This window comes from Hemiscyllium ocellatum, chromosome 12 (genome assembly GCF_020745735.1).
Source record: "Hemiscyllium ocellatum isolate sHemOce1 chromosome 12, sHemOce1.pat.X.cur, whole genome shotgun sequence".
In the NCBI taxonomy this organism is placed as follows: Eukaryota; Metazoa; Chordata; class Chondrichthyes; order Orectolobiformes; family Hemiscylliidae; genus Hemiscyllium; species Hemiscyllium ocellatum.
The window spans coordinates 50,484,745-50,509,013 of NC_083412.1; the positions used below are offsets into that span (position 1 = coordinate 50,484,745).

A 24,269-nucleotide genomic window follows, 5' to 3' on the forward strand; every position below is an offset into this window, starting at 1 on the left:
CTCACATTTCCCCACATTATATTCTTTCTGCCATGCTTTTGCCTACTCATTTAACATGGTTACAGCCCTGATCAGACTCTATCATTTTTACCACTTACCTTCCCACCTATTTTCGTTATTGACGTAATTTCAGTTTTCTCATCCAAGTTATTAACATAGATAAATGTGGTCCCAACACCGATCCCTATAATACACCACTAGTTCAAAGTTGCCAGTCTGAAAATTCTCGCATTAATTCAACTTTCTCCTATTTATTAGCCAATCCTCCAACTATGCTAACATAATACCTCCAACTCCTCTTATTAAAAGCCTAATATGTGGCAGCTTACTAAACACCTGAAAATCCAAATATATTATATCCACTACCCCGCCCCCCCTTTTCTATCCTACTTTTAACCATTTTGAAGAATTCCAGTAAATTTGCCAGATGTGACTTCCCCTTTGTGAAGCTATGCTCACTCTTATCATATGTATTGCTAAACACTGTGCGGTTATATTCTTTTGTAACAGACACTAACATTTTCCCAATAAGACATTTAACTGGTCCATAGATACCTGTCTTTTGTCTCCTTCCATTTTTAAATCGAGGTATTGCATTGGCAAATTTCCAATCCTCTGGGAGTTTTCCCAGATTCCCTGAAGGTTACTGTCACTACACCCGCTGTCTCTGTAGCTACTTCTTTTAATCTCCCAGGCTGGTTTCCTTCAGACCCAGGGACCTATCAATCTTTAACCCTGTTAGTTTCCCTAGGATATTTTCCTTAGTGATCGTAATTATACTTATTTCCTCTTTTCCTTTTACCCCTTGAGTACATAGTAATTTTGGAATTCTCGTCATCTGTTGTACAGAGAAGACTAATGCAAAGTATTTATTCTGTGTCCAGCTTCCCCATCATTTATTTTCCTGGCTTTATTCTCTAATGGGGCTCTGTTCACTTTGGCTTCTCTCTTCCTTTTTATATATTGAAATAATTTCTTGCTCTCTGTCTTGATATTCCTTGCAATTTAACCCTCAACATTTATTTTCTCCCTCTTTATTTTTTGTTTTTTTTTTGTTTTTTCAAACTTTCTCAACCCTCTGGCTTACCGTTAATCTTTGCCACATTGAATCAGATTGAAAGAAAAGATATACAATCTTTAACTTTCGGGGTTCACTATGCTTGGCTTGTCCCCATCCTAGTATCCTTCTTTCTCACTGCAGTTTATTGTTGCTGTGAGCCATTGAAATGGCCTGAAAATGTTCAGCATTAAGTGCATTTTCAAAGTTTCAATCCAAACATTATTTACACTTTAATAATCTTTTGGATTCTGTGCAATAAGGTTTGAGGCGACAGGAGTGGGGATCTGCAATCGTTTGTGAACAATGTTTGGTCCAATTTGGGCTCCTCAGATGCTGGTACAATTCCTGAACAATTTCCAGCTTGGGCTGGGAAGCAGCAAAGAACATTCACACCACACAAGGGCCAGACCATAACTACCCCCGACAAAAAAGCTAGCTATCACCCCTTGATACTCAATGGCATTATCATCATTGAATTCTCCAGTATTAACATGTTAGGGATTACTATTAATCAGAAACTGAACTGGATTAGCTATAGAAGTTCTGAAGAAAGGTCATTGGACTCAATGTTACCTGTTTTCTCTCCACACATGCTGCCAGATCAGCTGAATCTCTCCAATTTGTTTTTGTTCAAAGTTTACAGCATCCACAGTTCTTCATTCTATTTTAGTCATGTAAATGCTGTGGCAGGTCAAAGGCTAGGAAGTCATCAGCAAGTAATTCACTTCTTTGATTCCCTAAAGCCTTTCCTCTATCCACAAGACACAAGTCAGCAGTGTCATAATCCTCACTGACCTGGATGAATGCAGCTCCAACGACACTTGCGTTTGACACCATCCAGTGCAAAGCAGTCCACTTGACTGACATCACATCCACAAACATTCACTTCCTCCCGTCACTGACACTTCTTAACGAAAGTATTTACCATCTACAAGATGTATTGCAAAAAAATCAAGGGTCATTAGTCAGTACCTTCCAAACTCTTTTCTACCATCATGTAGAAGGATAAGGGCAGCAGACACATGGGAATGCCATCACCTGCAAATTCCCTTCCAAGCCACATACCATCCTGACTTAGCAATATATCATCATTGCTTTAATGCCACTGGGTCAAGATTCTGGAACTCACTCCCCAGTGGCAATTGTGGGCCAACTTACGCTCAATGAGCTATAGTGGTCCACCTTCTCAAGGCAGGTAGGTGTTATGGACCAGATCAGACCCCCTCAAAATACTTTAGACCTTAACTTTTTGTTATTTTAAAAGTAGATGTGAAGTGCATGTTCCAGATGTGTTGTGACTGGTCAAACTACTTGATGTTAAGCAGAACACAATTTATTTAAACATTGTAGTTAAAATACAAAGAGAATTTAGATTAACTTGAATATTGGAAAATTTAACTGAATCAGACATGCAGTACCTATTACTAATTAACTGTTCTAATATAGTAACATCCCATAAACACACCCCTTGACAAAGAGGCAACTTCAGACACCGATTCTTACATTCTATTCCAGGAGAAAACGACAATAAAAGAGATTTCAGAGAATGCAGCAGTTAGTAATCCTTTACTGAAGCTTGCAACCCTTCTGGTACCCCAAACAGCTTCTGACTGATAGAGTTAAAAAAAAACATAGAAAGCCTGGTCTGTGAGAATCCTCTTCCACTGGTACAACTGTTTTAAAAAAAAATACCTAAAGGACTCATAAATTGTTGGCTAATACCATCTCTTATAGTCAGTTCAACATCTGAAGTTACAACTTTTCTTAAAAAAAAACCCAGGACAAAATAACCTTTTTTTAAAATGTCGGCATCATCACATAAGGATGAGAGGTAAATGCTGGCCCAGTGACACCCATGTCAAGTAACTTAGATAAAAAGTGTCTGATACTGAATCATGCAGGAAATTAATGTTTCCCTGCTTGATTCCTATGTATTGAGTGAACTGGTTTCAGCTGGCACAACTATGCTACAGTTGGCCTCAGTAGAGAGAGAAAAATTGGGCAGGAGCATTATTCAGCATTCTGTTGAACGTATATTTCTGAAGCCAAATTTTGATGCTACTTAACAGGTTACACAGACCATACAGAAGGTCACAACCAAAGATTGGGGCCAACGTAAAAATGTTCAGTGAGCAGACATAATCCATCCTGCACAGTGTCAGGAAAAGTAGAAAAAGTAGGGAAAACGAGAATTGAAAATGATTCGACCTCAAGATGCAGTAGCTTACTGATAGAACTGGCACTATGGAAAAATGAGCTGAAATAATGAAAATATTTTCTCTAATGGTCCCATTTTGGCCTAGCCTCCTTTTCGTAAATGATTGGGGCCTAATTCGCATTTAACCTGCCTATTATCTACATACGACTGCTCTGTCTCCTCATGAGATGTGAAGATTGGTGGGGGGGGGAGGTCTGATCTTCAGCTAAGTCCATATATAAGCTGATTATATCATGACTGCTTGGTAACATTGAGTTCTTTCACATCTGATCTGGGTGATTGGTTAAAGTCTAAATTCGAGGAGAAGGACATACAAAATCATGAGCATGGAATAAGCAAAGCAGTCCAGGATAACTCCATCTCTTTGTCATTTATAAAAAGTTAGCCAGATATTGGGGGGGTAATGTCAACTTTGACCTAACTTCTGGATACCACAATTTCCCACTATAAGTTTCTGTTATTAAGCTTGCACCAGGACCAATAAGCTGCTGTGCACCAGCCCTGGTACTGATGATGACCCATTATTCACACTGCATTTCTGGTCAATAGAATGAATATTTAATGTGATTGATGAGGTATTGATAAAGCAGGCTGTCTTGTCTTGGGTGTTGGCAAGCTTTTTAATCAAGCTCCTTTCATCCAGACGAATGGGGATATTCAGTTCTGCTCCTAACTTGTACCTTGTCTATGATGAGTAAGAGCAGAGTTACTCAGTACAGGATACCTAGCTTCTGACCTGATTTTGCAGCCACAGTATTTAAATGGATAGTTTAATTTCTGTTTAATGATAAGACCAAGGAGGCTGATAGAGGGGATTCAGTGATGGTGAGGTCGCTGAATGGCAAGGGATGATGTTTAGATTCTTTCTTGTTGGAGGTGGTCATTGCCTGGCAATTCTGTGGCCCAAATGTTACGTTGCCACTTGTCAGCCTAAGCCTGAATATAATCCAGGTTTTGCGGCATTTGCACATGGAATGTTTCTGTAACTGAGAAGACATGGATGGTGTTGACTGCCATGCAATAACCAAGAAAATTAAGCATGATAATTTCAATAAAATATCTGTTTGGTTTATGCTATTGTATTCAGTCATGGATTTCAGCAATCATCAGCTTTTCAAAAACTCTGATTCACTGGAAGGGTTAATGGTTGGGGTGGGTGGGTGTGTGTGTATGTGTATATACACACACAGCCAGTTATTTTCTCCCACAACTTGCTGTAAGCTCTTTTCTTGAACCCAAAAGACCTTGCAGTTAGTGGATCGATTGTCCTGTGAGAAACTGAAGGAACCTTGAGATAAAAGCTTGAAGGATGAAGTCCAGTCAAGCCAAAAGGGATCATTTCAATGGGTTTCCTGGTTCACGTCAAACCTCCCACCCCAATATCACACTACAGTCAATTTGTCTTTTGTTTGTCTGTATGTGTTCTAACTAGTTGTGCTTAACTAGTATAGCTATATGTTTGATAATTCATAGTTCCTTACTTAGGTTAGAAAGTACTTACTTATAATAAACAGTTCTTGTTAAGTGTTGTCTGTTACAAAAACAAAATGCTGGAGAAACTCGGTAGGTCTGGCAGCATCTGTGGAAGGAGAAACAGATAACTTTTTGAGTTCAGTGACTCTTCCTCCAAACTTGGTCAGAACTCTGGAGCTTTATTAGAACAGTTCTGACAAAGAACAAAGCTAGACAGGGTTGGCTAAAACAAGAAATTGGTTGGAAAAACTGTAACTGCACAATGGAGAGAACTGAGGTTAGAAATGTTAGTAACCTTTCAGTTTTCCCTGGACTTTGGGGAAGTGGCAGAAGACTGGAGCATTGTTCCAGCCTTGTTTGAGGGGAAATAAGGATAGTTCCAGAAATTACTGACCAGTCGGTTTAACTTTGGGGAAGCTTCTACAAACAATTATTCAAGATAGTCATATGAAAAATTTGGGCCAATAGGATGAGTTGGTGTGAATTTCTAAATGTTTAACATAATCAAGTGTTTTGAAGCAATGACAAAGACTCTATGAGGGTACCTGTGATGGTATATATGGATTTCTAGATCATGACACAATCTAGCTACAAAAATAACAGTAATAGGAATCAGATTAATGGTCAATGGGCAGTTTTCTGGATGGAGGACAGTTTGTAGTTGAGTTTCCTAGGCGTCAGTTTTGGGACCCTTGCTTTTCCTTGTATATAGTTTTGATCTGGATCTTGGTGTACAGGATGCAGTTTCAAAATTTGCTGACAACACTAAACTTGGAAGAATTGTAAACTGAGAGAAGGATGGTATGGAATTCCAAAAGGGCATTGACAAGTTGGTGGAGTGATTGTAGGATTTGGGAGGAAAAGCATTAGAAGATCAGGGAAAGTAAGGGGTACTCTTCTAAAGGGAGCGCGGAGCAGAAGAGCCTGAATGTATATGTCCACAAGTCATTGAAGATGGCAGGACAGGTGATCAGAGCAGCTAATAAAACATTGCATTCTCAGCTTTATTATTAGGGGCATAAAGTACAAGAACCAGGAGGTGATGAAGAACTCATGTCACTTACTAGACCACAGCTAGGGTACTGTATGCAATATGGGCAATACTTCCGCGATGAGGATGTATTGAAAAATTTGGAATCTTTCTCCTGGAAAGAATGGTGAGAGGAGATTTGATAGACATTTTCCAAAATCATGAGTGGGCTGGATAGAATGGGCCAGGAGGAACTGTCCTCACTCATAAAAGTAACAAAAATATGAAGACATAGATTTATGATGTGCAAAAGAAGCAAGGGTGATGAGAGACTTACCTTTTCCCATGCACAGTAAGTAGTTAGGGTACGGAATGCACTATCCAAAGATGTGGTGGAAGCAGGTTCAGTTGAGGCATTGGATGATCTGTATAACTATTGTATCCAGCAGTATGGAGCACATGCAGAACATTATAACGCAATGATGCACTTTGAAAAGCTGCTGTGAGCACAGTGGGGCGAATGGCTGCCTTCTGCACCATGACACCTGTATAAATCTGAATAGTAGGTTAGTAAACACAGGCTCTAATCCAATGAACAGTAGATATTGCATGTTAAAGATTTTGAATCATAATTTGCCTTTCCATATGAATGAATTTCTTAAGCTTGAATGACTTTTTGAAATTGTCACATCTTGACATTTTTTAATATATCTTCTGTTACGTTACTTTGTGTGGTTGTTGGATTAATACATTCAGTTCACTAGAGAGAAAAAAATCTATGGGGAATGTGGCAGTGAAGCAAAGATATTGAGACATCTGGACAGATAGCTAATAAGGTTCATAACAGTAGTAATCAGTGCTTTTAACTATTTTAAAATATTTAAGAGTAGATTAATTTTGGCTAAGAATAATGTCAGGAAATCAAAAAAGGATTACATGTTACTTTTCTTATTCTCGAAACAGGGAACATCTGCAGCATCAAGGAGTTCATTCAGCCCATTACATTGTGCCAGCCAAGATTGAACCTGTCCACACTCCATTATGGGTCTGGATTTTCATTGTCTTGGAGATTTCTGGAACCTTTAAAAGGCGGGTGGGACTTGAATCCAAAAGTTCCACCTCTTTTGCTAATTGCAGTTATTCCTTCTAGGGTAAAGGAGTGGGGCTTTTCTCACCTGAACCTTGAACTTGGCTGTAACACTTGCCCCATCATTTTGGAGTCTTAGGATATGTACATGCTTCTAAAAGGTGATGAAGTATATAACTTCACAGCTTGATGCTTCTACGCAAGTTTCCAATCCTTCAAAAAATGATAGTCAGAATTGGAAAAAATCTATTTTAGTAGGTGCATTAGCTGTTTGTTATCTCAAGGACTGTTGTTATATCATTTTGAACTATTGGCTTCTTTATGCAATCTAAAATTATCCCAGTTTGAGGGTTGGATGTCCACAGTTTGATTTCCACCTTGAGATTATTTAACAAGCTAGCTTTTATGATTAAGTACTTGACAGATTTTAAAATTTTGAATGAGTTTCCATGAATGGGTGTGTTTTTTTTTCCTTAATGAATACTATAAAACGTGCTTAGATCTTTGTTTCATATCAGCCTGGCTCCTGATATCTGCTCATTATGGATACTGGATGAGTTGACATAGAGGGTGTAAGGGCAGAGTTGACAGCAGAAGGCAGAAGTTCACTCTAAGTTAGCATAGAGAGTAGAATAGGTGACCATGAGCACATGGAGGCATGTGAAGTGGGAACATGTTAATGCCATAAATGGGGCAAAATCAGAAAACTGAGATTGCTATTTTGACAGCCCCCTTGACACTCAGCAGCCCTGGTGGTCACGTCTGATCTCTGTCTGCAGAAGTGAGTGAATTTTCATTGTACACCTGCCATCCACTCCACAATTTCTTATCCATGTCCTGCACCACCCCCACACCCTGAATGAAAATGTGCTTTCATGTTATTTCTTCCAAGATGATAGCCTGAGTTCTGAACTTGTCTATCTCGCAAGTGAAAACTTAGGCCTTCAGAGCTTTTTTTTTAGATTAGATTAGATTACTTACAGTGTGGAAACAGGCCCTTCAGCCCAACAAGTCCACACTGACCCGCCGAAGCGCAACCCAACCATACCCCTCCATTTATCCCTTACCTAACACTATGGGCAATTTAGCATGACCCATTCACCTGGCCTGCACATCTTTGGACTGTGGGAGGAAACCGGAGCACCCGGAGGAAACCGACGCAGACACGGGGAGAACGTGCAAACTCCACACAGTCAATTGCCTGAGGTGGGAATTGAACCCGGGTCTCTGACACTGTGAGGCAGCAATGCTAACTGCTGTGCCACCGTGCCACCCACTAAGCTTAGTCGCAATCTTTTGAGATGATAGCATTTTAAGTATATATCTGAATACTTTTAAAGTGCACTTTGGGTCTGCTACTACCACATTGTGGGTGGGGAAAAACACTCAATTCCCATCTAGTCCTTTCATCAATTATTCCTACTGGAAATAGAAAGTGTTCCTTATTCTTCACTCTATCTGTACTTTACTGAATTTCATATTCCTCAATCAAATATCTTCTCAGCCACCTGTTCCAAAGAAAATAATTTTTCTAGCTTTTCCTTCTATCCTATCATTGTGCTTTCTAATTATAGGCTGACTAGAAATCAAACCATATTATTACCTCTGAATTTGAAGCATAAGCCATTTTTACATTGAGATGCTTGTATTTTAATCTTAATATATTCCAGCCTTTGTATCACAGTTAAACTTTGTGTTTAAAAAATACTGAAGTCTAAATTCAAAGGGAATTATAAATGAAAGCAAATAACTTAGTGATTTTGTTTTTAAATAGTTTTGTTTTCCTATTTTTGTTTTAAATTTTGTTTTTAAATGGAGGTTTTTTTAAGGGAACTAAAATGTAGCAACTGTAGCAGCAAAGCATTTCGAAAACTTCATCATCATCAATAAGATATGATATTAAATGTGGAAATATTAAAAGGCATTTTATGATGCATAAAACTTCAGAGTTAAAAATCACACAACAGCAGGTTATAGTCCGACAAGTTTATTTGGAAGCACTCCGAAAGCTAGTTTTCAATGTTAACTTTGTATACCCCAATCCAACACCAGCATCTCCAAATCATAAAACTTGAGAAGCAGTCTATTTCAATTTATTGCATTCTGTGTATTAGTTAGCAGTGCTGCCTTATAGTGCTGGGGACCTGGGTTTGATTCCCAGCCTTGGGTGACTGTGTAAACTCCACACAGACATTCCCCCTATGTCTGCATATGTTTCCTCCAGGTGCTGTGGTTTCCCTACCACTATGTAAAGATGTACAAGTTTGGTGGATTAACCATGCTGAATTGCCCTGTAGTGTTCAGGGACGTGCAGGTTTGGCTACCTTATTTCCATGCTTTTGCATCTCATTATTAGCTAAACTCCTTCATTTCTACGCAGCTCGCAATGCAATTTTCCCCCCCGCCTCTTTAAACAGCGATTGCCAATGTGGAAGTCAGAACTGTTACCTGGTGGCAGCTCCTTCATGAACACCATCCTCCTCTGGTTTCTCAATCACACAACACCAGATTATAATCCTATAGATTTATTTGGAGGCAGACATCATGATATGTTAGCCATGGTAAATGAAAGGTTACAGGATGGGGTGGATCTAGGGGAGAATGCTCTTCATTATGTTGGTGCAGATTTAATGGGATGAATGACTTCTGTTTGCACTGTAGGGATTCCATAATTCTATGTGGAAGTGAATGTTGAATAGCAAACCACAACTGTGACATAATTTGCCACTACCTTGAGCAATGTCAGTAAATGTGGCGAAAATTGTCAAATGTGTTTTTCACTGACAAAACATTGATTTTTGTTTTACCTCTGGGGTTTAAATAGTGAGGTTTGAATCATTCTAATGAGCAGCAATTGCCTTAGTTCCATGCTTTTGCAACTCATTGTTAACTAAACTCCTTCATTTCTACGCAGCTCCCAATTCTTCCCCCACCCCCTTTAAACAGCGATTGCCAATGTGGAAGTCAGAAAGTTACCTGGTGGCAGCTCCTCCCCGTCTGCTCTTCCCAGACCCTCAGGCTAATTTATCTTTGCCACCATTTCCCTGCATGCTTCATGAACTCCATCCTCCTCTGGTTTCTCAAGCAGACACTACCAAACTATCAACTTTACCGCGACATGGTTGCTTTCAGACTGACTCTTGCACCACCTCAGTCCTTTGGTCAGAGTGCAGCGACACTAATGAGGTGCACGTTTCTGCTGAAATGGCAGCCTGCATTTCGTGCATCTACATCGGGTGCATCTAACTGCCCTCAGCTTCCTTTCTTGTGTGACTCATGTCACACTTGGAAGCTGTCAACTTCTGTGGCATGCGTTGCTTTGTAACGCAGCAAGAGGCAAAGATCTTGATATGTTTAAGAACATTATACAATCAAGGTAGTAGGCATATTGCACAGTATAATATTACATCAGTATCTCAACCTATGGCAGCTGCTTACATGGCAATCAATTGCATATACATCAATCAAATGGATGTTTGGGAGAAATTAGGAATGTGAGGTGGGTGAGAGTCACCATGGATGTGATGTATGCACCCTTGAGAGTTGTGATCCAAGTGTTGATGAGAGATGTGTGCAGTGACAGTGAAGAGGGGATGGTGGTCCTGTGAAGATGAGGCACCAGGGAGAAGTTGGTGATGCTTACTCTTGCGGAATGCATAACCACTCACTTTCTTCCTGCAATACTGCACATTCCCTTTCACCTTGGATATGGCATTGACACTGCCCGTTGTCTTAGTCCTGAATGACCAAGTCTGGTGCTGTGGCCTCCTTTACTGGTCAGCAGGAAAAGGATGGCCCTCTTCTCCTCCCACCGGATCTGCCCATACCCCAAGGCCACTGTTCACAAAACAGGGAATGAGCTTATTTTTCTAGGCCAGTACCTTTTGGAATAAGTATGGAGTGCTGCAGTGTGAAGATGACAGTTTGGGAGGTGCAGTGTCTGAAGTGATACGCAGCTCGGATTTAACTATGACACCATTGACATGAATGTTTAAAATCCTGGCTGCAGCAGCAAACACTTTGGTATCCTTTGTCATGTGATTTCAGGAAATAGGGGCTGAACAAGTAGGTCACATATCTAATGTGCTGAAAATTGCATGAGAAAAGTTGATGTTTACTTTGTGTGGTTGGCTGCCATGAATCTCACATGAGAAACACTTGGCCAAATCATGGTGTTGTGATGCTTTCAAACAGCCACCCTGAATCTTGGATGCAGTTATTACAGACTTTCATTGAGCATATGGTAGAGAAACACTTGGTTTAAAAAGTCTGCCAAGGTCTTGCTCTGGAATAATCATGGCAAATCATACAATCAGGGCAGGCATGGATTATGTTTGTCTCACTGTCAAGGGTGTAGGCAGTTGCCAGGGAGAGGGTTGGGTCAGCTGCTAGTCAGGTTTTTGTGGCAATGACTGCAGATATTGATTTCATTCTTCCCAATTTTTAATTGGTGGAAATTTCTCATCTGGCACTGAATATTAGAGAAGCAGTTTGATGATATAGCAATGCCAGAGGAATTGTTATTTCTCAACAAAAAGGTGGTTGTAAGTCATTGCAACCTTTGTAGAGACCAACAACTTAAGTCATTAATTTTCCAGTGACTGATAAAAGCAATTGTTTGACAAAATTGCAGCAAATAAAACTTCAAACTTTACTTAATAGACAGCTAATAAACCATTGTTTTAATTCATTGATGGGATGAGGGTATTGCTGGCTAGACCAGCATTATTGCTCATCACAGAGGGCAATTAAGAGTCAACCATGTTGCTGTGGTCTGAAGTCATATGTAGGCCAGAGTAGGTAAAGATAGTGGTTTCCCTGAAGGACATTAGTGAACAAGTTGGGTTTTTCCAAAAATCAACAATGGTTGATGGTCATCATTAGACTCTTAACTCAATTTTTTAAAATTGAAATTCAAATACTACATCATTACCTAGTTCCAATCTCCTGCATTGTCTTCATATCCTTACAAAATATTTCTTTCTCAATCATCCCATACATGCTTGAATGCCTAAGTAAACCTACTGCCACCACACTTAGGGTGATGGTTTTCCTCCTATCACCCTTACTTCTACACATCGTTATAAATCTATCTTCTCATTATTTTCTGCTTACAAGCTCAAATCATCTCTCCTTATCTACTCAATAAGCCTACACGCGATTTTAAAATCTTCTATCAAATCTGCCCTCAACGCCTTCTGCCCAAGATGAACAGCCGCAACATCCTCAACTGATGTTTCTCATTTCTAGAGCCATTCTTGTAAGTCGTGTCTGCAGTTTCTCCAAACAATTCAATCTTTCCTATTATATGATGCCAGAACTGTACACAATATTCCAGCTGAAATCATAAGTATCCTGTACAAATTCAACATTTCTTCCCTGCTTGCACTCTATGCTCCTACCTGTCACCTTCAATGATCTGTGCACATATACACTCGGGTCTCTCACTCTGACGCCCCTTTTAGAATTATACCACCATTTTATGCTATTATTTCAATGTTCTTCCCACAAAAGTGCGTCACCTCAACCTCTCTGCATTGAACCTTGTCTACCATCTATCTGCCTGCTCCTCCAACTAGACTGTCCAAATGAAGTTCCACACTCCTCCTCACAGCTTATAATCTTCCAAATAAAAACTGAAAGAACTGCGGGATGCTGTAAATCAGAAACAAAAACGGAAGTTGATTAAAAAAGCTCTGGTCTGACCCAAAGGGTCAGAGGAACAATCACCAAACCTGAAACATTAACTCTCATTTCTCTTCATAGATGCTGGCAGACATGGTGAGCTTTTCCAGCAGCTTCTGTTTTGGTTATAATCTTTCAAGTATCGTGTCCACTGCAAACTTTGAAATTGTACCCTGCGTACCAAGATTCAGGTCATTAATATCTATCAGGAAAAGTAAGAATTCCCATTCTAACCACTGGGGAACTCCATTACAAACCTTCCTCCAGCCTGAAAAAGATCCATTGACCATTATTCTTTGTTTCCTATCACTCGTCCAATTTTGAATCCACATTGCCACTGCTCCTTTTATATCATGACCTTTAACTTCCCACAAGTCTGTGTGAGACATTATAATCAGGTGCCTTTTGGAAAGCCATGTAAATTACATCAACAGTGTTATTCCCATTGAGCTTTTGTTACCTCTTCAAAAAGCTTCAGCAACTTAGTGAAACACTAATTCCCACTTGGAAAATCCATGCTGACCCTTCCGAATCAACCCCCTTTTTTCACGTGACTATTAATTCTATCTTGAAAGGTTGTTTCTAGTAGCTTCCCTACCTCTAAAATCAAATGCATGCTCTGTGCTTACTGCAATTGTCCTTGCTACCTTTCATAAAAATGGCTATGATGTTTGCAATTCTCCAAGTGGACTGGACACCTACCCCAACACCACCCTCTACTGTGAGTCCAGGATAGACTATGACCAGTAACCCTGCAATTTCTATGTTTGCTTACCTCAACATTCCAAGCTGACCTTGTTTCAATCCCGATATGAAAAGAAAAAACATTTTTAAAAGCATCAATTTTGAATTTTTCCTGAAGCAAAGTGGTGATTTTTGTTTGGCAACATTTTAGGCCATATATTACTCAATTGGTGTTGATAGAAAGTAAACAGCATTAGTATGAAATTAGAGGATTGGGCAATAATGTATGATAGATGACTAGAGCAAGAGCTCTTTTTTTTTAATTCACTCATGGGATGTGTGTATTGCTGACTGACCCAGCACTTATTGCCTGTTCTTATTGCCCTTGAGAAAGTGGCAGTAAAATGCTGTCTTGAGCCACTGCAGTTTGTGTGCCATAAGAAGTTCCACAATGCCATTGGGGAAAGAGTTCCAGGATTTTGACCCAGTAACAGTGAAGCAACGGTGATATACTTCCAAGTCAGGATGGTGAGTGGCTTGAATAGGAACTTTGCAGGTGGTTGTGTCAACATGTACCTGCTGCCTTTATTGGTTTTTTTGATGGTAGTAGAAGTGGGTTTGAAAGGTGTTGTCTGACGAGACTTCATGAATGTCTGAAGTGCATCTTGCAGATACTGCACACTGCTGCTACTGAGCATCGGTGGTGGAGGGAGTGGATGTTTGTGGATGTGTTGTCAATTGCGCAGGTTACTTTTTCCTGGATGGTGTCAGGTTTGGTGAGTTTTGTTGAAGCTACACTCATCTAGGCAAGTGAGGAGAATTCCATCATGCTCCTGGCTTATGTATTGTAGGTGGTGATGAAGTTAAAGTTGCCACAATCTTATCAAAGTCAGAAGTGTGGTGCTGAGAAAGCACAGTGGACAGGCAGCATCCAAGGATCAAGAGATTCAAAGTTTTGGGCATAAGCTCTTCATCATGTTCCTGAAGAAGGGCTTATGCTCGAAACATCGATTCTTCTGCTCCTTAGATGCTGCCTGACCTGCTGTATCTTTCCAGCACCACATTCTCAACTCTGATCTCCAGTATCTGTAGTCCTTACTTTCTCCTTGACCATTGATAGTAGAGTAATTGAAACAGAAATGCTCTAGAGATCAGAAATAAATGATTGTAAGTAATCAAAAATTGTGGGGTTCAAGGAGATAATGAGGCTTTAGAGAATTTAAACGCAAAAATTAGCAATTTAAAATTACCCTCTATTTGATAAACAGGGATGATGTTTGAATGTGACTTGATGGAAGTTATAAGATGGGAAGTCGGCTTTGATAAGTTTATGGAGATAGAATGTGGGAGACCAGCTAGAGTATCTTTTTAAAAAAAATTCAAAATTAGATATAATTAAAACCTAAATGAGTCTAACATCAGCAAATATGCTATGATCAGGACAACCTCAGTTGTTTAAGGTTGCATTTCTTGTTAATGTCATGGCTAGGTGGCATAATTACTGTGCACTCAAACGGAGTTCACTTTATGTCACTGGCAAATGTTGGAATGACAGCTGCGTGTCAAAAAGTTGCCTCTGGCTGTATTTTCACAGGATAGAAACAAACTCCTAAACTTTCCAGCACCATAGAACCAATGCCTAACTCTCCATGCAGACCTTTACAAAGCAATCTTTAAAGGTGAGTTTCTATTATGCTAGAACTTTTAAACATGATCCTGTTATAATGAATAGCCAGTACTATTCTTAAATTCTAAAACACAATGCATTCTATGACTAGAAACATCCTCATGAACGTCATCATCATTGCCATATACATGTGTGCTTCCAGAGCCTCCAAATATAGTTTTTTGATTGTTTGAAGGAATCTTCAGTTGTTGAGATTGAAGTCGTAATGCTTGTTTGCTTGTCAGCATTACCGTTTCACACTGAATCTACTAGACAGCAAACGTGAGGATTTTGTAAACAGTAGCTGGCATGAAGGCAAAGTCGGCCATCAAAATGGCCACCTGCACAATAGGCCCATTGATGACCCAAGGCCAGAATAAACTGATGCACGTGTGAGTGACATCATTATATTCATTGTAAGATAATATCTCGGGCTATATGCTTGTGTAGAAGTCCTTCTAAAGAATGTCCAGGTGACCATGGGACTGAGAATCCAGGAGCAGGGCAAAGGGTGTGATAGTACAGCCAGTCATGGAGTAATGTGACTGGGCAGCTCCTCGTGTTTGGCAAGAATGAGGAGGTATCTGTGGACTGAAATTAGACTCCATTGGAATGTGGGGGTGGCGTCAAAGAAGCATGCTGACAGCACAGAGGGCTCAGCCAGGCCCAGGTTCTGGCAGATGACTGTTGCAGTTCTGGTGAATACCTGAAGGCTGTTTCAAAAATCTTATCCTTCTGGTTGAAGGCAGTTATGTGCTTCTTTGGCAGTAATGTGGCATCACTTACTGCATGCCTTTGCGTTGCCTCCAAGCGGTAGTCCTTCAAAAAACAGAATTTAGCAAATGTTAAATTCAAACAGAATTCAGTGTTGGCAGTATTTAGCATTTTTAAATTCAGCTACACAATGTAGTAATTACTGGTGGGGCCAGTATTTATTCTCCATCCCTAGTTTTCCTTGAGAAGGTGGTAGTGAGTCACCGTCTTTGACTACTCCAGTCAGCTTTTTGGAAGTAGATCTGCAGTGCCATTTGGAGAGGAAGTTTCAGGGCTTTGACCTCACAACACTGAATGAAATGGGCCACAGAACAGAGTTCATTTCAATGCGAGTTCAGCTCTGTTCTGAGAGATGTGGTGGTTCTGAGCTGGCTTTTCGGTTCAGGTTTTTTAATTAGGCACTCCTTGTATTTATTATATTAGGCTGCTGTTTTCTTGGTCCTTGCTCATTTTGCCTTGGCCTTTGCCTGCAGACATTCAACTTTGTGGATCTTGGGTTTCTTTGCCATTGCTTTTTTGCTGCCTTTTTCAGCACTGCGGCCATGGCTGGAGATTTCACTGTGGTGCTTGGAAAAATATCCAGGCTATTTTGTGACCACTGAAGCAACAGCATTTGACTTCCAAGTTGGGACAGTGTGTGGGTTGAGGGGGTACTTATGGGTGGGTATATTCCCTTGCATCTACCAACCCTGTATTTCAACATCATCCAACCAGATAACTCTATCACCTGAAAGGACCTTGGTACATTACTGCAATGCCTCTTGTAGTTAGTGCACTGTGTAACAGTAGTGGAAAGGGGTGCGAGTGAGGGAAGTGAATGTTGGAGGTGGTAGTCGGGATGCAGATCAAACCGGCTTTGTCCTCCGTGCCCTTTTGAGAAGGAACCTACTGTCTTAACATGGTCAGGACTACATATGACTCCAGCTCCACAATAATGTGGTAGACCCCTGTGTAATAAATGTTGACCTAGTCAACAATGTCCATATCCCATGAATTTTTTTTTATATAGTAATGTTCACCTTCTTGAACGTGCTGGAGCTGCAGTTGTCCAGGCAAGTGGAGAGTGTTTTGTTATGCTCCTGACTTGTCTTAATTGCAGATGGTGGTCAGTCTTTCAAGAGTCAAGAGGCAAGTTACTTCAGAATTGCCAGCATCTGATCTGTAGCCACTGTATTTATGTGGCTTGGTGTTGTTTGGGTCTGGATGTGTACGGTGACAGACTGTTTCAGTGACAGATGACTTGAGAGTAGTGCTCAAACCTATGTTATGAGTGAATACACCCACTTCTGATCTTATGGTAGAAGAGAAGATGTTGATGAAGCATAGTTGGTCTACGTTCCTACCTTGAACCACTCCAGTGATGTCCTGAACCAAAGTCATTATCCTCCAATAACAACTACAGTTTACCATTCTACTAGTTATGACTTTAAACAATATCAAGTTTGTAATATAGAAATAGACAGTCTTGGTGACAATATGAATGTGATCGAAAGTTCACCTTGGGTCACGTACAACACCCGGATTGTGAGTTTGGTGCAAGATTGTTGCTTTGTCGTGGGATGGTGTGGGGGTAACCAGGAAATGAAATTTGATATGGGGACTGAAAACAACAGCTTCTGTCTTCCTAGAATTCAGCTGGAGGGAATTTCTGCTCATCTAGTACAAGATATCAGATGAGCAATTTTATATTTTAGCAACAACGGAGGAACGTGAGAAAGAGGTGATGAGGTATGATTGGGTGTTATCAGCATAAATTATAACTCTGCTTTAGGTTGCTGTCACTGCAGGGCAGATTGAGTGAGAAATAGGAGAGCGAGCCAAAGATCGATCTGATCGGTAAAAACCAGTGGTAAAGGGGCATGAGAATTTAATATCTGTCTGCTGCAATTCAATGGACAGAATGCAGATGGGAGTGAGCAATCCCAGTCAATTGGATATCAGTGGGGAGGTGATAGAGGAGGATGGCATGGTCAACATGACCAAGTGATGTGAAATAAGGCTGTAGGCAGATTTTTAAAGCATGTGAGGAGTTAAGGAAAAGGTTTGGACAATATCGAAAGCCATGCTGGAGCTTGTAGGACCAAGGGATGATGGTGAGGCTGCCAAATTCTGGATTTTGTGAATGCTGGTGATAGTAATTGGAGAGCATTTATTACCTCTATCCTTGGTACTTAAAAAACATTGAGGTTTTATTACCTGAGGAATAAGGGGCTAGAAAGAATTGAAGATGAAGTATAGGATGAATTTGGACAAATGCAACTTTCATGACAAACATGATGATGAAAAAAAAATGAAGGCTACACAATACTGGATTCCATTTGAGTGAAGAGTAGGGCAATTAATAGAGTAAGAGGTGACAGATGTTGAAATGAATGTAAAATGCAAGATACTTAAATTTGTAATATATTTAGTATCAGCCGATAGATCATGTAAAATTATATCCTCTTCTATTTTCTGAACAGACCTAATGAGAAGTCTGACAAGTTGTGAGATTACATACTTAAACTGGAGGAGAAAATTCTTCTGACAGGACCATATTTCTCCTAATAGCAGGAAAGCTTAAACATCTACAAAATACATGAACTAGTTATAGCTGAGGGCAGTTTTGGATATCAACTGAGCATTCATGATAGTTGTTCCCTGCTTCAGGGAAAAGAAAAATTTGAAATTTTAATCTCCAAGGCCCACTTAAATCCTGCCAATGAGCTTTTGAACAATCCTAACCATTAGGCATTAGGGAATTATATGGCTGTGTTTTTTTCCCACCAAGGCCATGGTGGATCAAATTACTTGCAGATCTGATGCAGGTGAGATCCACTGCGGGCCTGAGGTTATGCACATGGTGTTACTTTTCCCAACAGGTATTGATTAAGCAAAACCTATGTTGGTTTTGGGTAGGGTTCCTAAGTTTATCAGATTTAAGATTTAACCAAATAGCTCGAGCACAAATCAATTAACCCACTCATTTTAACCAAGCACTATGTTTAAATCGGTTGCAAATTTTAAACAGATGTACACCATTGTGAAGAAATTCATTTGTTGTAATATGAAAGGAACATATGTCATAAATTTGAAATGGCAATCCTGTGGCTATTTCAGATTAGGTTGTTTTCATGTACCTAAGATTTAATTACCGAATAGTACTTGATACTATTGCTGCCAGGACAGTTTTAAAATGCTTAAAGTAAAATACTGTGGACATTGGGAATCTGCAACACAGATTGTGGGAGTAACCTCAAGTCTGGCAGCATTTGTGGAAAGAGAAACAATTATTATTTCAAGTCTGCTATGGTTATTCATATCTGAAGTATCATACCTGGCTTAAAACATTAATTCTGTTTCTCCTTGCACAGGTGCTGTTAGCCCTACTGAGCTTTCTCCAGCATTGTGGAGAACAGTTTTGCAAGGATCTGTTTAGGCATATACCTGGGGCCTCACCTGAACATGTTCTATGTCAATTCCTAACCAGGTTTGATAGATTTATGCATATTATGCTTTTCATCAATTAACAATTAAGCTAATAGAAGGCACACACAACTGGTACCTGTGTGAAAAAATATACTTATAACTTGAGTATTTCTAGATATTGGACTAATGCAGCTGGTTGCTTTGTCCTATTTAAAGTGAACAGCAAATATGACTCTTCAAAATATTAAATGGTGTTCACCATCACACTTACAGATGTATTCAGTTTTTGGGTCAACTGCCCTCATTTTGTAAGTCAGTGACACCATTGAAAATCTTGTGTTGAATCAAAATTGTTGCATGACACAAAATGTATGACAGAAATATTCATACATTCTGAGGCATGGCATTTGATTTTTCAGTGGGATTCATTAATTGCCCAGTCTCTGCTGGTTGCTAGGAGAAAGTGAAGACCGCAGATGCTGGAGATCAGAGCTGAAAATGTGTTGCTGGAAAAGCGCAGCAGGTCTGGCAGCATCCAAGGAGCAGGAGAATCGACGTTTTGGGCATGAACCCTTCTTCAGGAATGCTGGTTGCTAGCTTGTTTTCATTATTGTGCAATTTTCATACCTAGTTAAAGGATTACATCATTTTTGTTATGCTAGCAATATGAAATATTTATTATCCAGTTTCCAAATTCGTAAATATTCTTAGATTATGATCATGAACCACAAATTTAGCTAGACCCAGAGTTACTCAATTTCCTCATTTGCCTTTGCTTTTTTGTTTTGCAGTGGGATGCTATCCCAGAAATGGATGAACGCAACCGACCCATCCATACCTACCAGGTTTGCAATGTGATGGAACCCAATCAAAACAACTGGCTGCGGACTAACTGGATTTCACGTGAGGCAGCTCAAAAAGTGTACGTTGAGCTGAAATTTACCCTGAGGGATTGCAATAGCATTCCCTGGGTTCTGGGGACTTGCAAAGAGACATTCAATCTATATTACATGGAATCGAATGAGTCTCACGGTGTTAAATTCAAGCAAAATCAGTACACTAAAATTGATACAATTGCAGCTGATGAGAGCTTTACTCAGATGGATCTAGGAGATCGTATCCTTAAGCTGAACACTGAAATCCGTGAGGTTGGGCCGATAAGCAAAAAAGGATTTTATTTGGCCTTTCAGGATATTGGAGCTTGTATTGCTCTTGTCTCTGTGCGTGTGTACTACAAAAAGTGCCCATTTACTTTTCGCAACTTGGCAATGTTTCCTGACACAATCCCGAGAGTTGATTCATCATCCCTTGTGGAAGTCCGTGGGTCCTGTGTAAAGAATGCAGAGGAGAAAGACATACCAAAACTCTACTGTGGTGCAGATGGAGACTGGCTGGTTCCTTTGGGAAGATGTGTCTGCAGTACTGGCTATGAGGAAGTGAATGGAGCCTGTCATGGTAAGTGAATGAAGTACCTTCTGAGAGTTTTTGAGATGATGCAAGGAAATCCTCTGTTCGAGGAGCTTTGACAATAGTATGGGAAGAGGGAACAAGGAATGGCCAATGCATCAAATAGTTACATAGAAATAGACCAAGTCTAATCGTTTGTTCTGACATGGATTTTGCAGTGAAGAAAACCTGTAACCAACCAGTTTTGTTACTTTGGGACAACCCTAAAGGGAAATACAGCACTGCAGTGAAACACAAAGTGTACGGGTCACAGTTTCCAAAGCTTCTGAAGCTTTTAACTGAAGCTATTTGAAAACTAGTTTCCTTTATCAATCTCATTAGTAAATAAGACTGTTCTAATTAATGTCACTGACCTACTTAATATTTTTTGTAGATGCTAAATGTCAAGCTATCATAATATATGCTGTCTGTTCATAAGGTTAATTATTATTTTTCTGTCAATTAACAGTAAATAGATGAATGCATTACAAGAAGCAATGTTTTGGTTAATTTTCTGTAGCCTGCCACATGCAACATTCGGTTATTAACTTCTCAACTGAAAATGTGTTGCAGCATCCAAGGAACAAGCCTGTTGAGTAAAAATGTTCAACTTGAGTGCCTACCACAATGATTTCCTGAATGATCAGGGTTGAAATGCATTTCCCAGATGCTTTTTGTGATTTAGACACTTGTGGTTATGGATGTGACCTTCCTGTATTTGTCATGTACACCTGTTTTCAAAGCACTGAGAGAGACCTGGAAACGGTTTGTCTGTCTGCTGTCAACTGGAAGCAGAGCCTAGCAGGGAAGAGCAACAATGGCAGGGGTTTCTGGGTGTAATTGAGGACACAGTACAGAGGTTCATCCCAAAGAAAAGAAAGATTATCCAGGGAGGGGGTTAGACAGCCATGGGTGACGAAGGGATTCGGAAAATGTATCAAAGTAAAAAAAAGTTTATGAAGTGGCCAAGAGCACTGGGAAATCAGAAGATTGGGAAGACTACAAAAACAAACAGAGGATAACAAAGAGAGAAATAAGGAAGGAAAGGATCAAGTATGAAGTTAAGCTAGCCAGTAATATTAAAAATGATAATAAAAGTTTCCTTCAATACATAAGAGACAAACAAGATGTAAAAGTAGAAATTGGGCTGCTCCAAATTTATGCTGGAAGGCTAGTGCTGAGAGATAAAGAAATAACTGAAGAACTTAATAAATACTTTGTGTCAGTATTCACTGTGGAAGACTTGAATAAAGGAGCAGAGTTGAGAATGGTAGCCATTATAAAAAGAAAGTGCGAGAAAAGCTAAAAGGTCTAAAAATCAATAAATCTCCTGGCCCAGATGGGCTACATCCTCGAGTTCCGAGAGAGGTGGCTGAAGAAATAGTGGAGGCGCTGACTGTGATCTTTCAAACATCACTGGAGTCAGGGAAAGTCCCAGATGATTGGAAAATTGCTGTTGTAACCCCCTTGTTCAAGAAAGGATCAAGACAAAAGAAGGAAAATTATAGACTGATTAGCCTAACCTCAGTTGTATGTAAAATTCTAGAATCCATTGTTAAGGATAAATTTCTAAATTCTTGGAAGTGCAGGGTCAGATTAGAACAAGTCACCGTGGATTTAGTAACGGGCGATCGTGTCTGACAAACCTCTTAGAATTCTTGGAAGAGGTAACAAGTAGGTTGGACCGGGAAAACCCAGTGGATGTCGTCTATCTAGACTTCCAAAAGGCCTTTGATAAGGTGCCTCACTGGAGGCTGCTGAGTAAGGTGAGGGCCCATGGTGTTTGAGGTGAGCTACTGGCATGGATTAAGGATTGGCTGTCTGACGGAAGGCTGTGAATTTGGATAAAAGGTTCTTTTTCAGATGGCAGCTGGTGACAAGTGGGGCCCTGCATGGTTCAGTGTTGTGACTGCAGTTGTTCGCTTAATATTATTATGATCTAGATGAAGGGGTGGGGGCATTCTGGCAAAGTTCGCTGATGATATGAAGTTAGACAGGCAGGCAGGTAATACTGAGGAGGTGGGGAGGCTGCAGAAAGATTAGATAGTAAAGGAGAGTTTTCCAGAAAATGGCTGATGAAATTCAATGTGAGCAAGTGCGAGGTCTTGCACTTTGGGAAAAAATAATACAGGCATGGCCTATTTTTTAAACAGTGAAAAAATTCATAAAGCCAAAGTACAAAGGGATCTGAGAGTACTAGTCCAGGATTCCTAAAGGTTGTCATTTATCTCAAGAGGGTTGTTTCTGAGATTTTATAAAGCTCTAGTTAGGCCCCAATAAGAATACTGTGTCCAATTTTGGGTTCTACACCTCAGGAAGGACATATTGGCACCGGAGCATGTCCAGCAGAGATTCACATGGATGATCCCTGGAATATCAGGCCTAACATATGATGATCAGCTGAGGACCTTGGGATTGTATTCATTAGAGCTTAGAAGGTTATGGGGAGATCTAAGTTTCTAGTGTGGGTAAGTGGAATCGAAATACCCATCAGCCATGATTAAATGGCAGAGTGAACTCAATGGGCTGAATGGTCTTGCTTCCACTTCTATGTCTTATGGTCTTATGTTCATTCACTGGTCAGGCATAGCATGTGACAATCTTACAAGCATCAAGAAAACATTTTGACAGTCAAAACCGCAACGTACAGGCAGGTGAGATGAGAAGGCAAAGCAAGTTACTACACAATAAAATTTGTACTAGCCAAGGAATCACTTTTTTTTTGTTGATTGGTTGAGTCACAAATATTAAGGATATTGCATGCACATGCAATAAAGCAGGTAATTCTGTTCCACAATATATTTTGATGGGCATGTGTTTTTGCTCCAAACATCTGAATCAATGCAGCTCTTGTACATTGTTGTGATCGGGCCCTGGGCACAGTGCTCCAGTTCGTTGCAGTTCCATACAGGATATCCCAAACCATTAAGCTCCAGTTAAAGAGGCATAAACTGGCTTCCCTTATTTGGACACCCACCTCCCCTAATTTGGGTGTAACAAGGTTAATTTGAAAAGGATTCTTTCACTTGTAAATACCTTTTTCCCAGACCCGAATGAACTTTTATTTTAAAAGAAGCCAATTTAACTAGTCTGCCTTGAGTTGACTAAGTTTGAGGTAATGAATTCCTAAATGCAAGAACAATTAATAACGTAATACATGCATACAAATTAGAAATAAAAAGTCAGTCCAAGAGGACAAACACTTAAACACATCTGCAAATTACTTTTGAATTGCCAACAAACAGCAAATAATTTGGCATCACAGCCCTTATCAAATTGTAGCAGTAGCATTGACAGTTGTGCAGCTTACTTTTGAACTTCTTGGTTTTGTGTAGGTTGGTGGTAGTTTTGTCCTAATTTCCTCTTCTAATTGGTTGACGATGATCTCAAAGGGAGAAGGTCTTGCTTAACCTGCAACAGGGGATTAATTAGGGGATAGTTCTTCAGCTATGACCTTCACCGCTAACATGTGAACCCAAGATGGTGCACATGATTGTATTCAGTCCCACTATTACACCCCTTTAGAGTTGAAACTGAAGGTTAAACCCTATTCTTTTGTGTTCTTCAAAGGGAATAACATAATGTGTCCACAGCTTGGAACATTATTGCAGGCTCCTTGTTGTGATTGTAGTTGTGAGGTCACTGTCCAGTCTGTTTTGAAGTTCTATGCTACCTTTAGCTGTTGCATCACATTGGTCCTGCACAGAAAACTTCTACAGATGCAATTAAACTCTAGAGCAGTCTTCTTTTAAAATATATGTTTAAATGCTAAAACTGTGCATAGTACTTTGAGGTTCA

The 24,269-nt window shown here is 39.9% G+C and overlaps 1 protein-coding gene across 3 annotated transcripts in view; it reads left to right on the plus strand.

Moving 5' to 3' along the window:
- The window catches only part of epha6 (eph receptor A6), a 695,738-nt gene that overhangs the window by 124,031 nt on the left and 547,438 nt on the right, over window positions 1-24,269 (plus strand). For all 3 annotated transcript variants that reach the window (XM_060833528.1, XM_060833529.1, XM_060833530.1), the window contains exon 3: window positions 19,817-20,480. In XM_060833528.1, the coding sequence (XP_060689511.1) occupies window positions 19,817-20,480 (664 nt within the window). The remainder of the gene's footprint in view (window positions 1-19,816; window positions 20,481-24,269) is intronic.